Source organism: Myodes glareolus, chromosome 9, assembly GCF_982192425.1.
Source record: "Myodes glareolus chromosome 9, mMyoGla1.1, whole genome shotgun sequence".
Taxonomy (NCBI): domain Eukaryota; kingdom Metazoa; phylum Chordata; class Mammalia; order Rodentia; family Cricetidae; genus Myodes; species Myodes glareolus.
Window position 1 is genome coordinate 502,340 of NC_142034.1, and position 16,404 is coordinate 518,743.

General features: G+C 47.6%; 1 protein-coding gene across 1 annotated transcript in view; it reads right to left on the bottom strand.

Annotated features, from left to right (window-relative positions):
- Tbcd (tubulin folding cofactor D) overlaps positions 1 to 16,404 on the bottom strand; it is a 158,616-nt gene that overhangs the window by 3,164 nt on the left and 139,048 nt on the right. The window contains exons 28-36 of the mRNA XM_048429305.3: positions 15,216 to 15,307; positions 14,350 to 14,490; positions 8,636 to 8,719; positions 7,432 to 7,590; positions 7,219 to 7,357; positions 6,851 to 6,972; positions 5,274 to 5,351; positions 782 to 871; positions 212 to 299 (exon numbers count right to left, since the gene is read on the bottom strand). Coding sequence (XP_048285262.3) covers positions 212 to 299; positions 782 to 871; positions 5,274 to 5,351; positions 6,851 to 6,972; positions 7,219 to 7,357; positions 7,432 to 7,590; positions 8,636 to 8,719; positions 14,350 to 14,490; positions 15,216 to 15,307 — 993 coding nt within the window. The remainder of the gene's footprint in view (positions 1 to 211; positions 300 to 781; positions 872 to 5,273; positions 5,352 to 6,850; positions 6,973 to 7,218; positions 7,358 to 7,431; positions 7,591 to 8,635; positions 8,720 to 14,349; positions 14,491 to 15,215; positions 15,308 to 16,404) is intronic.

Below are 16,404 nucleotides of genomic sequence, written 5' to 3' on the forward strand. Positions count from 1 at the left end.
TTCAGATGATCTCGTCTACCCCAGTAAAGTGCCTTTCTGACAAAGAGGCTAAGCTGTGGACCATGGCTGCAGGGCTGCCCGCGCCAGGAAACCATCTCACCCTGTGTTTACTTCCAAACCTACTTCAAAGTCACACCAACACACACTTGTCTTTAAAGGCCATACATAAGCACGGACCTTTAGATGGTCTTGAGGTGGGGTGGGCACTCACCACAGGGAAAGGGTGGCCAAGGAGGATGAACAGCTGCAGAAGGACCTTCTGTCGGACATCACCATTGAACTGCACCATCCCACAGAGCCTGCAGAAAGCCCACACTCGTTACCCGAGGACCCAAGACACATGTGAGACCCAACAAGTACACAGCATAAACATTGAGCCATGTGCTAATGTGTGTGTACCTATATACACAACTGTGTGTAGTGCTAATGTGCTTCCATGTGGTATACAGTCATGTATCCAAGTGTGCACTCTTCGTGTTAGCATGTGCCTGTGTGTATTTATCAGATTGCCTACACATGACCAGTGTTCTCTGCCAGTGTGTACTTGCCCATGTGCCAAGATGCCTGAACTGGTGTAGTTGTGTTCACATTCCTTGGGCATATACGTAAGGTGAGAGATGGAGCTCTCCTGTCAGGTTGACCCTCCTCCAAGATAGTAGTCGTCTGACCTTTCCCTTCCTCAGTGAACACTCCAGCAGTCCATCTTTTAAACAGCTTTGTGATCAAAATTGTATCTCCCACCAAGTCCCTCCGTCTCCACCCAGGAACACTTAAAACTCACACTGCAATGCTTGACTGAAGCTTCTGGACGTCTTTGGACTTCCTGATTTCTTCCTTACAAAGTGTGAGCAACTTCACACAAAAGGGGTGGCTTGAAGGGGAAAACAGTATTGTAAGAAGGTCTTTCATAGGAATACAGAGCAATATGGTTCATGCTGTGCTGGCACCAACTAACCTGAAGGTCGGCTTGTTCAACAGATGATGTGCCATGTGGCATCAACCACTTTCTTTGATTTCCAACACACACAGCAAAGAACAGCTATCCTATCTCATTACCGGTAAGATATGCCATCACCCAGCTCACCCATGGTATTCAACACCTGGGCGGGCAGGCCTGGCACAGTTATGGTATGACCGTATCCAAGTTACCCACCCAACAGAGCAAACCCTACCAGCAAGTGCTATTCATGGAAAGAAGCCATATGAGGAGTCCCAGTCATCCCCAATGACCTTAACACTGGGCCACCACACCAGGATAGTCCATGACAGTTAATTCCCAGGTCAACCCTGGGATGAAGAGAATGCTGCTGTACCCTGGGACTTTGATCCAGATCTCAGTCCTTCCCTGACTAGCTCTCGAAACTACATCCTCAGCTAGTCTTCCTCTAGGACTCATGCAATTCTACTGTTCTTCTAGACTTAAAGGTCCCACACACCACAGACACTGTGGTCCCAACGGTCCCATTCAGGTCTACACTGAACTTAGTCACCTCCAGTATTCTGAAAGACTCCTGAGCTAATCCACCAGGCATGAGCCTCCTGTGGTTGGTGTCTAATGAACATCACGGCTCTGCCTGTCTGAGTGGGGTGACATGGCTTCCTGGCCACACTTGGTATTCTAAAAGATTTCTGTTGTGGAAAGAGACACACAGGCCATAATGTTTTTCGGCTGCTATGGCTCCCTCGTGCTTACATCTGTTGGCGTCATGCCCATGGATCAGCCACAGTCCAGTGCCCGCTCAGGCCTGACTTGATCAATAGCCAGTTACTACTCAAACCCCAACATATATCCTCAATGTGACACTAGCCTGATGCTCATACGCTGCCAGTCTTCAGGGTAGTAAGCCTCGATGTAGTATGGAGGCCTGTTTCCCGGCTGCCCAGACTCCCAAAATAACCACACAGAAACTATTAAATACTGCTTGGCCCATTAGCTCTAGCTTCTTATTAGCTAATTCTCACATGTTAACCCATCTCCATTAATCTGTATTGCCACGTGGCAGTGGCTTACTGGTAAAGTTCGATGTCTGTCTCTGGCGGCTCCATGGCTTTTCTCTGATGTCACCTTTCTCCCAGCATTCAGCTTAGTTTTCCCCGCCCAACGAAGTGCTACCTTGCTGTAGGCCAAGCCAGTTTCTTTATTCATTAACCAGTAAAAGCAGCACACAGAACGACCTCCTGACCACCAACATTCAGAGCACCTAGGATCAGGGTACGCCCAAAAGAGGCAGAGGCATGGACCTACTTCCCAACCCTCCTGGTGTGGCTGCAGCCATCTCTTGACAGCCATGAAAACTGAGTGCCTAGAAAAGTTTGCTGAAGATGGATGCCTCAATATTACATAAGAACTTTGGGTGACTGTCCAGGCAGTGAGATGTCTCTGTCAATTCTAGAGTTTTGGAAGTTGCTTACAATGCACTTCCTGTTAACTTAGGTAATATTATATCCTTCTGGCATCTTTAATGGAGTTGAAGAATAGATAGTTATAGTTTTCCTTAGTTATGATAAAAGATAAAGTAGATATAAACATTGTAACTATAATTCTTGCTTGATGACTATTCTGCATATGTAATTTTACTATGTTAAAGTTAACATAGTAAACTATTTAGAGAGAAAAGGGGAGATGATGTGGGAAGTCCTTCTGTATATGTGTTGCTTTTATTGGTTAATAAAGAAGCTGCTTGGGCCTATGACAGGGCAGAATAGAACTAGGTGAGCAAACTAAACCGAATGCTGGGAGAAAGAAGGCAGAGTCAGTGGGATGCCATGTAGCTGCTGCCGAAGGAGACAGATGTCCGGGAACCTTGCCGGTAAACCATGAGCCTTGTGATAAGATAAAAAAATAATAGAAATGGGTTAATTTAAGACACAAGAGCTAGATAGCAATACACTTAAGCTATTGGTCAAACATTACTGCAATTAATATAGTTTCTGTGTGATTACTTCGGGTCTGGGCAGCCAGAAACGAATGAGCATTCTCCAACTACAATACAGCAGGCAGCAGGAGCAAATGAAATGTCTTGTGGTTGGGAGACTTATCACTTGGGTGGTGTAGATAAACTGCCTATAATTCTAGGTGTTTTAATGAGCCCAACAAATACCATCACCGGCCAACCTCACAGTGAGCTGTTCTCTATGCGAGGGAGAGGATGTGTGTCCGCAAGATGCAGAAATGAGAAAGTAACAAAAACGTAGGCAATTCAGAAGAACACTGTCAGATCTCAAACCCCAGACAAATGGCTAACTCGGGTGTCTATTTAACATACCAAAGTGGATTTGGTCACCAGGTTCTCCCTCCATCCCTCAGTCCTTCCCTGTTACAGGGTATTGGCTGGCAAACCCCACCTGCTACCCTAAATTTCTGTAGCCCAGGGGCTGGGCTGCCCTTTCCAAGTTGCCTGTCCCTATACAATCCAACCATTTCAGCTACACAAGCCCTTTTTATCCTTTCTACCCCTTACCCTTCTGGCCTCTTGGTCCCCTGGCTCTCTCCCCTCTGCCCCTGCCCAGTCTCCTCACACTGCCTGGCTCAGGGCATGTTCTGGCTGTGCTTTCTGTCTACAGTAAACTCCTCCTCCACCACACCTAGGAGCAGTCCCATCCTCTTTTTAGTTCTTATTTCTCATTCCAGCATTGACTGCACAAACAGTGAGCGGAGATAGTACCAAGACTCTCCCAGAGCACAGAGAATTACCAAAAGAAGAAAATGGAACTGGGGGCTGGGTGTGAGTCTGCCAATCAGATAGAGGAGAAACATGGAACAGGAAACTACTTTAATAAAAAGCTAGTAAGATTAAATGGAATAGATTTATGAACCCAGTTAAAAGGTCAGATTGGCAGATTGAATTTTCATAAAACTACATATACTGTTAGCAACTGACATACAAGAAACAAATATATAAAAATAATGAAAACAAAAACTACAATCCAAAGCAAAAAACAAAATCCAAGGTACAATGTAAGCAAAAGCACTCCAAAACAAAGACTCCATTTGAGGAGAGTCAGCCCTACATTCGTGTGTGACAAAAATGCAACTTCAAAATCCATGAAACAAAAACTAACAAAAACAGAGAAATAAAAACACCTATATTATATTTTCCTACTGTCTTATTTTGAAAATTTTAAGCCAGAAAAATATATGCCAAATCCTTAGACTATTTCCCCAGATGAATCCAGCAATGTGGAAAAGAGTGTCACAGCCAGGCTGTGTGCTATTCCGCATCAGGTTTAGGAAATCAGTGCTGCACCCCGACAAGAGGGAAGTCCTGTGGTGTCGGGTTAGAGGCCGTCCTGGGCATCCAACTTCCCTGCAGACAGTTAAACCTGAAGACACCAGAGACTTCCAGCAAAATAAGCTGGTCTGCGATGCAGGATCTCAGGGCAGAGCACCAATAACAAAGGGGCTCCTAGCCTTGGGGTTCACCTGAATGTGCCTCTGTGATGGTACAAGAACACTGCCCAAGGCAGGAGGCAGAAACAAACAGGAAAAAAACAGCACAGATCTGCTCAGTGATGCAGAAAATAGAAAGGAAATAGTGAACGAAGACTCAGAAGGAGAGCAGTTGAGACCCAGTAGATTTGAACCCACCACCAGTTAGCTTACAAGGAAAATCCAAAGCCTCCAGGCAGTTTCCAAGTAACTTATCTTTCATTTGGTGAAGACCACCAGGCAAAAATGAGCACAAAAGTATCCACTCAGGAAGGCAGCCTGGCACCTACGTGGTTCCAGGGCTTAATGAGAGACATCATGCCGCTGGTCTGTCTGCTCCTGTGGACAAGAGGCTGAGGAACCACAGACAGCAGGAAGCAGCTGATTCATGCCCTGTGTCCCATAGCCTCTGTCCAGCTGTGATGGGCACATAACACAGCCCGCATACTGTTCTGTTTCCATCTAGTCTTATCATACCTCAGGTTCCATCAACTTCCAGACCTCTCTGCCTGTCAGCCCTAGTAAGTGGACTACCTCACCTGTCCGAGTCCACCTTCCTACCTGGGTAACAGGGCCCTACTTGACCCCATCCTGCTGCCTGCTGCCAGAGTTTGAAGATTGTCATCTTCTGGGTTCTGAGATCCTAATCCAAGTGTTCTTTCTTTAAAATAACAGCTACTCAGACAGTGATTCCAACACACAGAAGACTAGGAGACAGGATCGTGAGTTTGAAGCTAGCCTGAGCAACACAGCAAGGTACCAAAACAATAAATACAATTTTTTTTTTTAAATTTTGGCAACTAGGTTTCACCAGATAGGGAGCACTAAGCAAGCAGATACTTACTTCTCCTCAGCAGTAAAGATGTCGAAACACCCATTAGACAGCAGCTGGTCCAGCATTTTCAGCAGTGATACAGACACCCTGAGAGGACAAGATAAGCAAACATGAGACCCACACAAGCACCCAAGAACTATGAGCCACCCATGTGAAGGACACGCAAATGCCACTGACAAGTTTAAAAAAAACCAAAAACACACAAACCCTTAACACTATGATGGCTCTTCCTAGATGAGACTAGACTCAAGACAGCCTTGTCAAATTCTTAAGAAAGACACACCAGTATTATAATTATTACAAGAATGCCAGAATGACTATGGGAAGTAAGAATAAAACAGGAGCCAACGTGGCTTCTTTCAGGAATTACCTAAAGCAAAGGTAAGAACAGAGTTCCTGACGTAAAGATATATAGATGGCCTGGTAAAGTCCAGCATCACCTGTACACTGGATGGTTTTGACAAGGTGCAAAGCCAGAACAGTGAGCAGTCCAGCAGACTGTGCTGGACAGCTAGACAACTGGACAGTCATTTGCATAATTAAACTGAGCACACACAAAACTATCTCAAAACAAACCATAGGGCTAAAGATAGAAGCTAAAGCTGAAACTTCTGAAAGAGAGGAGCTCTCTAGGACCTCCAAATTAGGCAAAGATTTCTCAGCAACAACACAAGCTCACTGAAGCACAAGGCAGGTGAGAGCCGGGTCCTTCAAACTACAGACCAAACAAGGACTTGCCCAGTCCAGTGAAGGCATCAAAACCAGTGAGGAGGAAAACCTAACTAAACAGCTGTGTCAGGGAACGCACATCTCAGACTCTAGGAGGGCGACTGAGTGTCTAACAGAATAGCCACCCAAGAGACTGACCACACTAATGCTGGTGAGACACGGAACAGACGGGGCCAGCAGCTTTAGAGAAGTCAACAATCAACATGGCCCTGCAGCCCATCATACAGTGTGTACCCAAGAAAAGGGAGTGTGCACCCACAGAGATCCAGTTCTGCATGTCCACTGCAGCTGCCTGCAAGGCCTGGAACATGAAATGCCCAAACGAATGAGTCAGCTCAGACGGGCAGATGGACGGACAGACAGACAGACGGATGGACGGGGTGGTGACACTGCCTGCCTGTTTAAGTGGAATGCCACAAAAGGCCACCTCAACTTCGGTGACAGCAGGTCAGTGATTGCCAGAGTGGACGGCTGGGAGAGCTCTGGGGCAGGAGGAACAAGAAGGCTTCGCATACCCACAGGAACCACCCCACATACTTCATGGGTTGCCTTTCGGGTTTCTCATATTCTCGATGAGGTTATTACAGACAAGAAAAGTCAGGGAATATTCCTACACACTAGACCCTCATCCCACTTCACATGCTATCTGGCATCTCCACATGCACACAGAAAAGCTCATTTTCCTGCCCAGAAATGAATGCTGGGGTTCACTGAAGTTACTGAAGGGAGCCTGACAGTTTGCAGTACCCTGCTCCTCACCTACTAACTGTTTCCCTGTGTCCCAGGGAAACCTGGGCTCTGTGGAAATAGGATGGGGCATGGGCACCATGACCTCCCGGCCTCAAGGTACCCCTCACCTGTCATTCAGGAGGTTGTCCTCAAAGACCTTCAGGAGAGTCCCACTGAAGCTCTCCAGGAGTTGAGCATCCTTCTGAATCCTCTTCATGTACTCAAAGAGGCTCTGTGTAGAATACCTGACCTAAAACCGGATGTGTAGTCCTGAGGCATAGCATGGCTAGCTTTTCCCTTGGTTCCCCCAAGGCTACGTCAATGACAGTAAATGCCCAGGACTGGACAGAAACAACTGCAAACTACAAAGACACGAGGGCCTTCCAGGTGCTGGGCTATTATGACTGAGCATGTGCAGTGTACACATCTAAGGACAGAACCCTCTGGAAGGAGTCCCCTGGATCCCCTTGTCCTGCACAGCCAGATGCCTCCTTACCGTAGACGCTGTCAAACCACCAACAGACACGGCCAGCCCCAACAGGACATGGTATCTGTAGGTGGGCAGTTCCAAGAGCTGGGTGATGAGAGGGAAGGCCTGGGAAGGTGCATTCCAGTTCACAGAGGCCATGTCAGACCTGAAAGAAAGTGGCTTCCTCAAGACCACGCTTGGAGGGGCTGGGCTACAAAGGGGATCCGTACCTGACAGTACCTGGGGAACAGGCTTTCCAGTTCTCTGTGGTGGGGAACATGGGGGATGGGGGGGCTGTCGAAGTGCAACAGAGTCAGGAACACCTGGGCGGCGTGGGCACGGAACCGATCAATCTTCTCGCTTGCCTGCTGGGCAACGCAACACATGACGCGCTCACAGCTGCAAACAGGACACGTGTCTTAGGGATTTTATTGCTGTGATAAAACACCATGACTAAAAGCAACCTGGGTAGAAGAGGGTTTATTTCCACTTGTACTCTCAGGTTATACTCCATCACTAAAGGAAGTCAGGACAAGAACTAGAGGGCGGAGGCAGAACAAGGGCAGAAGTCACGGAGGAATGCTGCTTACTGGCTTGCATGCCTTGCTCGGCCTTTCTTACACAACTCAGGTCAACAACAACAACAAAACAGAAAACCACAACAAAAAAAGCCAGAAAGTAGTGGCGCACACCTTTAATCCCAGCACTTGGGAGGCAGACGGGTCTCTGTGAGTTCGAGGCCAGCCAGGTCTACAAGCGCTAGTTCCAGGACAGGCTTCAAAGCTACAGAGAAACCTTGTCTCGAAAAACAAAAACACAAACAAACAACTCAGGTCTGCTGTCCTAGGAGTGGTGCTGCCTACACTGACCTGGGACCTACCATATAAATCATTAACCAGGAAAATGCCTATAGGCCAATCTTACGGATGTATTGAGTCCCTCTTTCCAAATAATTCTAGCTTGTCCCAAGTCGACAACAACAAACAAAAACCCTAACCCACACAGGACGGCAGGACCGCACCCTGCGCCCCAGCATCTCAGGAGCACATAACGAGCACATGTGCCAGCATCTCAGGAGCACATAACGAGCACATGTGAATGCTGATGAACTCGTGGGATGGAGGTGTGAAAACCAACAGTACTGCAGGTCAGTGACAGAAGGAGAGAAGCCTGGTTGGAAAGGAAGAGTAGGACGCTGGGCCTCAGCAGAATCACCGGGGCTGGATCAAATGATAGCGGCCCCTCCTGGCAGGAACCTCAGCTACAGAACCCTGAGTTTAGAGACTACCACGGTCTCACCCTCTGAAGCTGGCTGCCAAACAGGCCAGGTCAAAGGAGGTCCTGGCCATGGCTCACAAACTGTGGAGGGTCAGGACAGAGGTCGGAGAACTACTCTGAGAAGGGATGGACACCAGGGCAGACACAGCTATCCTCGGATACTCACACGTGGGCCTCAATCAGCTGCGGCTCTGTCCGCACCAGCAGAAGTATCAAGTCCATGAGGCTTGTCATGGCAGCTTCCCGGACCCTGTGAATAAGGAGATAGAGGAAGGTCAATCCAGGACAGGGATTCAAGCCCTGGTCCCACCAAACACATCCATCGGGTCCTGTGAGAACAGAGTCTACAAGTCGCCCATGAGGGGGAAAAAAGTCTTGAGACACCCAGTGACCACACACAAGCTTGGTTCCAGAAGGCCCAAACACAGGGAGAGTTTCAGAGATTACAGAAATCCCACTTCAGTGTGAACCATCAGAAAAACCCAATGCCGTCAGCTGGCAGTCTTAAATCCCTGACTGGAGTACGAGGGATGTGCCCTCTCTCATACTGTCAAGCAAGAGGGTTCAGTCTTAGCATCTGGAGACAGACTGGACAAGTCTCAGCAGGGCCTAAGACATGCACACACTATCGAAGCAGCTACTTCCCACAGCCTCCTCCTGTGTGAAGCTGGCCCCTGTAGTCTCTCTGCACAAGGCTGGTACTTCTTGTTCTCACCAAACAGAGAGCAACCAATATTCATGTCCATTCCGGACCTTCTTTCTTGCTAAACAGAGCTGTCCATCATTAATTCATATCAAAGAAAAAAACTGATCTAATTCCAGAGCAAAAGTAGACATTTGAACTGGGATACAGGTGCATTCAGTGAGTCTGGAAAGGGAAGATACAAACCCTCAGACTTGGGGTCATCTCTGCTCAATCAAACCCTCTATGGGGCTTGTACCAGGTTCCCACTGAGGCCCCACGGGCCCTTCTGAGGGGGGCTCGCAGACAGCAGTGCAGGCCAGGGTTCCAGGGGACTGTGCAAAGTCAGGTGAGGGTCACTGGACACAAAGTGAGCCTGGGGATGCAGTGAGCTACAGGGACACGGGTGCACATCCACAATGGATGCCACGGGACATAGAGAAAATCTGCAGGGCATGCTGGGGTGAAATGGGGTACATCTGCCAAGAGTGCCAGGGATGGGAGAGACTTGCAGAAAGTACCATGGGACACAGGGGCATGTCTGTGAAGTATGCCAGGGGACATAGGGAAGTCTGGAAAGTGCCTAGGTCTAGGCACACAGTTAGAAAGCAGATGCAGACATATCGTGGGGTGATCTGTACATTTCTTTCATGGCACCTGCCATCTCTGATGCTGTGATGCACAGGGTGAGGCTCCAACAATACAGCAGAAACCAGCAAAAGGACAAGCTGTGCTTGCCAAGTGCATGAACAGGAGAAAGAACTGAGTCCTGAGCCTCAGAGGCCCATTGGCAGAGCCCCTGGGTAAGGAAAAAAAAAAAATCACACCCCAGATAAGCTCCTGGGAGCAAGGGCAATTGCATGAAACCATTGTCACGGAGCCCAGTCCATACGGCCAGGTCTGTCCAGACTTGGCCACCTCTCTCTGTGAAGCCCTTTCTTCCACTCTGTGACCTGAAAACATAGTGGATTTCAGTGTATTTGGCTGGCCATTATCACTACCTGCTAAAAGAAAACTATATAGCCCTCCAATTTAACCACAACATAGAAAATCCAGTTAAGAAAGTGAATAAAACCTAACAAATGCCAAAATAACAGGAGCAAAAAGAGACTGACCAAGTGTACAGTCTTTATAATAATTGTATCTGAAAATTATGAAGAAAATAGAGAGAAGTAAATGAAAAAAGCGGAATTTCAAAAACAATTGGAATCTCTGAGAAAGTTCTCAACACTGATCAATTAGAAAAGAAAAAACAAAGAGTCAAGGTGTATGTGTCACTATGTGCCCATGGGGTTCCCTCCTATGGAAGTCTACGTTGAGCCTCCCGGTACCACGAAAGCTGGTCCTCAGGGAGAGGCCTCAGGTCAGGTCCAGCTCAGCGGCCTCTGAGCCCTGTGTCTGAAATGCATGCTGTCTTTAGCAATAGGGACTTACCTTCTACCTCTGGGAGACAACCAAGGGTACTCGTAACAGCCTGCAGTGTTTTAGGCTTGGACTCTCTTGGACAATCCTGACCAACCCAAAAGAGGGCTTCTCATGAGCTGTTAGGATTTTTATTAGACGGTCTTTGGCTCTCTTAGAGGGAGCACTGTCAGCCCGGATGAGAAAACTTTATTTAAAATACACATATGTGTTTATACACCAGCTTGCATGTACTATAAGTGTTTTTGTATAATTTCATGACTTCTTCAGACTCCTTATTGTTATTTTATCCTCCTGTGTGGGAAACTAATTGTTCTCTAAGTTGACCTAAGACCTGTTCAGTAAGAGGGAAATCACACCTTATACTAGAAACCCAGTCAACTTCAGGACTTGTGAAGTCATGGCTCTTGGGAGAAGAACCTACAACCACCACCACTATGCTAACCCAGCATAATCCCTAACTGCAGTCTAAGCATTTGTCCCTGTACCCACAGAAAAGTGTAGTCCCCACCCTCATCAGGGAAACTTCTCTTTGCAATGGTCAGAGACCTTTACAGAAAGCCACAACCAATCAAAAGGCAGAGAGCTGTGGAGCCCCAGCCCCAACTCACATATCCACAATATAGCTAAGCTGCAGAGATCACTGTGGAAGAGGAGGCAGAAAGACTGAGAACCAGAGGAAGGCAAACCAATAAAGTGTCACCAACATTACTGCCTAAAGCTGAGCTGAACAAAGACAACAGACGTGGTAACATGTGATGTTGCTTTTATTGGTTAATAAAGAAGCTTCTTTTGGCCAATGGTTTAACAGCATATAGCCAGGCTGGAAGATATATATATATATAGAGAGAGAGAGTAGGCAGAGTCAGGGGGAAGCCATGTAGCCACCACAGGAGACAGACACCTCTGCTGGAGCCCGCCCAAACTTTGCTGGTAGGTCACGACCTCGTGGTGATGCATAGATTCATGGAGATGGGTTAGTTGAGGATATATGAGCTAGCTAGCAATACATGTAAGCTGTTGGCAAAACAGTATTGCAAATATTATAGTTTCTGAGTGATTATTTTGGGTCTAAGCAGCCAGGAACGAATGAGCTATCTCTGACAACAAACACGGAATAAGGTGGGCAAAGCCTCAGCTCTACATGAAGAACTACTAAGGAATTTGGAGAGTGGGAGAAATACACACACACACACACACACACACACACACACACACACACACACACAGAGTGCATAACTGTAACAATCAATGAAAAAAGGAAGCCATGAATTTGAAAGAGCAAAGAGCGGGGTATATGGGAGTTTGGAGAGAGGAAGGAAAGGGGAGAAATGATGTAATAAAAGAAAAAAATGTAAAAAGAATGTCTGCTTCCATCAGTTGCTGGATGAAGGTTCTATGGTGATATTTAAGATATTCATCAGTCTGACTACAGGGCAAGTCAAGATCGGGCCCCCTCTCCTCTACTGATTAGAGTCTTAGCTGGGGTCATTCTTGTGGATTCCTGGAAATTTCTCTAGAGCCAGGTTTCTTGCTGACCCTATAAAGGCTTCCTCAATCAAGATATTTCTTTCCTTGTTCTCATCTCTGTCCTTCCTTCTTCTCGACTATCCCATTCCCTCAAGTTCTCCTCACCCCTCCCCTTTTCCCCTTATAATTCCCTTCTACCCTCCCTTCTCCCCTCATCCCCATGCTCCCAATTTTGTCAGGCAGTCTTGTCTGATGGAAACAGAGGCAGAGACCCGCATTGGAGCACTGGACTGAGCAACCAAAGTCCAGTTGAAGAGTGGGAGAAATGAGAAGATGAGCAAAGACGTCAAGACCACGATGGGGACACCCACTGAAACAGTCTGCCTGAGCTAATGGGAGCTCACCAACTCCAGTAGGACTGGGAAGGAACAAGCATAGGACCAAATTAGTCCCTCTGATTGTGGCTGACAGTTGCATGGCTGGGGCAGACTGAGGGGCCACTGGCAGTAGCACCAGGATTTATCCCTACTGCATGTACTGGCTTTTTGGGAACCTATTCTCTTTGGATGTATAACCTGCTCAGCCTAGATAGAGTCAGTTATAAAAGCAGGAACAACTGCTGGGGAGAGGAAACTCTTCAGCTGGTGAGATGCACAAGTAGAGCAGAGCAGAAGTCTCCAGAGACTGCTGTGAGCTGTCACCCCTGCTAGGGAGTGCCTTTCAGTCGCCCGTGTGTAAAAGTAACTCCTACTTCAGGAGACCGACTGGGTCACTAAGCTCAACTTGGGTGGGATTGCTCCTTGATCTGTCTTCAGTGCCTTACACTGGGTAAATAGATGACTGTTCACATCTTCCATGGAAAAGACACACAGTGCGTACCATTTTTCTGTCTTGGACTTCAAGAAGGAATCCAGGTGAACTAAGTCTTTTGGGAGTCTAGGGGCCTCAGAGAAGAAGCCTAGGACCTGACAATATTTATCATAGAACCAAGTCACCAGCTCCATGTGGGCTAGGTTCACAATGCCAGCTTAGGCCACTGTCTGCTATCTAACATGCAGTACATTCTGGAAGGGTCTGGACAACAGAACATGCCCAGGGCACTCCAACCCACATGACATGCCACAACTGAGAAGACAGATCCTCCTCAAGGAGAAAGACAACCAGGCTCAAGAAATCTCTGGCAAAACAAGATGGCCACAGTCAATGAGGAACCCTTGGGGTCAGACCAAAGGAGCCATTTCTCATGGACATCTCGCTAAGAGACACTACAGAAAAGCAGCCTTGTACACTTCAGCTGTGCCAGGGGAGACCTTGGCAATGTGGGAAACGGCCACGGGGTCCCTCAAAGCCTCCATTCTCCAGGCTCTGATGAGACTGACGTCAGCACAGGAAAGGCCTTCCCGTGTCTACACGGATACGTTCAGACAGCTCAGTCCGTGACGGCTGACGGACCTGAAGGGAGCTGTCCTAGGAAGAGGAAGGAGCATATAGGAAATGCCAGCACACAGAAACTGCAAAGACCCAGTGCAGACACAAATTAATGATCAATGTAACTAACATGAAATTAAAAGTATTAGATGGTCTTAATAGTAGAGAAATAAAGGGAGAATCAGTAGCAAAGCAGACTGTACAGCATTTAAACAGCCAAAGAAGAGCAGCAGCAACAACAAACTGTACAAAATGAAGAAACCTTCAGGATCTGTTTGGTATGTGGCAGGTGCTCGAGTTTCTGGAACACAAGGACAGGGAGAATCTCCAAAATGATCCGTAAAGTGGGGTAAGCAGCTAGGAAGTAGAATGGAAGAAGAAAGAACTAGCCGGGCACCCAGAATGAGGGGAAAATGAAGAGGCAAGAAGAACAAGATAGAAAGTAATGCCTGAAACATCCTATGTAAGGGTAACATGTTTTCTCCATGTTCTGATCCCAATCAAGACAGCTTCTTTTACGAGCTCCTTCTGAACTCTTTACCAGCATTGCCTAAAGCCAGCAGGAGGTATGAGGGGGTATGAGGCACCCGGCAGAGCTGCTGACTCAGACAGCAGCAGCAGCACCTTGTTCTCTCCCTCACAAGGTGTTTCTGCTGCAGGAGGAGAAAGGGAAGACGGTCGTGCAGACTAAAGGACCATGGTTGCCTGAGCAGAAGAGAAAAGCACAAGCTCACTGCTGCTCACCTGAGACATCAGTGCAGACTGTTCGTATGAGTGTTTCTAGCATGACTTAATGCCTGTTGTTCCAATCCTGGGTACCTTGGGATGCCGTGTCCTCCCCTATCTCAGAGAAGTCACAGTACAAACACTGTCCTTACCAGGCTCCCACATCTCCTCTGCTGTCTGTGGTATAATCGTTCATGCAGTCCAGCAATGCGTTGTAAACCTCAGAAATGTTCTCTCTGCACATGACTTCATCTGGAGGTCCCTCTGCTTTCACGCCAACCGTCTGGCAAATTCTGAAATTAAAATATGCATACCTGTGAGTTCATCCTTCACATTATGATGGCCTGGAGTGTCTTGCTGCAGGGAACACTTGGCAAGGCACACGAGCCCCAGGCAGACTTCGGGGCCCCGGGCACCGTTCCCACTGCAGATACAGAATGGTGCTCACTGTGAAGTCACCTTCACTGCCCTACAATCTACAAGGTAGCTGGCTCTTTCTCTCTTCCATCCTAATAAAAACAATAATGCTGCTTTGAGAAGAAAGGACTGAATGGGCTTGCAGAACCACAGGAGCCAGAGAAGGCAGATGTGGCCCTCACACTGCATCTGCAGACAGAAGCCACTAAGACACAGGGTTCAGGCATTGCTCCCTTTGTCAGCCTCAAGCTGAGGCACGATCCCCGATTCTTTATCCATTTTGTTCATTTATTTAGCAGTATTGGGTATAGAACCCATGGCCTTGTACATGTAAACAAGCACTCTAACCCTTGGCTATTCCCAAAGCCAGCACGATGCTTTGGTTTGTGTGTGCGTGGTTTAAGGCTTCAATGTTGCCATGGCTGGCCTCAAACCGCTGTTCCTCGGTTTCTGAGGTGGTTTTCAAATAAAGACGCAAATGTTCCCTGACAATTAGAAAGCAGTAACAAAACAGTTCTATACATTTCTGCTCTCTGCTAGCTAGCATGACAGGTAATCCTTGTGGTGCCTGTTGGTGCCCACCTGCCAGGCCAGGGCTCACCTTGAGATTGCCTTCAAACCATCTCTCCTGGCCTCAGCAAAGCTCACATCCTTGGGAGAAGTACGGGTGACTGCTCTCAGACCTGTGAGAACCTGAGGGCAGAAAACTCCCCAGAATAAGTATCAGCTACAAAGTAAACATGTTTTTTAGACAGTCTCAGTGAGTAGCCCCGCCTGGCCTTGAGCTTGCGAACCCTCCCGTCTCACTATTCTAAGTGCTGTGTGTACCACCAGATGTGGCTGTCAACACACTTCAGACAGAGATGTGGCCCTGGAGTCACAGAACACAATACCCATCGGGGGGGGGCTTGCCAGGAAGTTCACAGGAGCTACCCTACACACAAGACAACAGGCTAACTCAGTTTCTGAAAGAACATTTGAAAAGGGATCATCCCATAGCCTCCCATCTGCTGCACCCAAACTCCAGCAACTGCTATGAACCTGGCCTCATCCCTACAGGAGATTCCTCGCTATTGTTCCCATCTTGGACAGGGGATAGCTGACATTCTAGATCTCAACAACAAATGAGCAGTTATACTTTTAGATTTTCTCCTACCCACTGCCCCCGACCAGCGAACATGCGCACATGTGTGTGTACACAATCACACATGCTGTATGTGGAAGGCAGAGGGCAACTTTGTGGAGCTGGTTCTCTCTACCTTTATGCAGATCCTAGGGATCAAACCTTGGGTCACCAGGCTTGCCGGAAAGTGATTTTATTCATTGAGCCACCTGGTAGGCCCAGGGCTATTACTTCATGAACTGATAGTTCAGTTCTAAAATCTTTCATGTTTATCCACATTTCAAGTGGATAAACCCCAGGGTGAGTTCAGTTATTACAACAGCTATACTCGGCTTTGTACAGGGTAAAAGACCTACTCGTCACATCGTCAGAACCGCCTGATCCCACAGGAGGAAAGAGAACCAGTATACATAGAAGCAAACGTGGAGTGCATTGTCTTACTGCTTCCCAGCTTGTGTGGCAGGCAGCAGGGACAGACGGAGCAAGAGCACCTGGGGGAGGGGGTGTTGGTAGGACCAAGCCGAGTGTTTCAACTCAGAGAAAAAAAGTGCATGAGCTTTAACGGACTAGGTGAGTAGGAAAGGAAAGCATCCAGAGTCAGGCTGGAGGCGTGCCCAGGTCTTAGACAAGGACAGGTGATAAAGGAGATGCTGAGAAGGAAGGACAA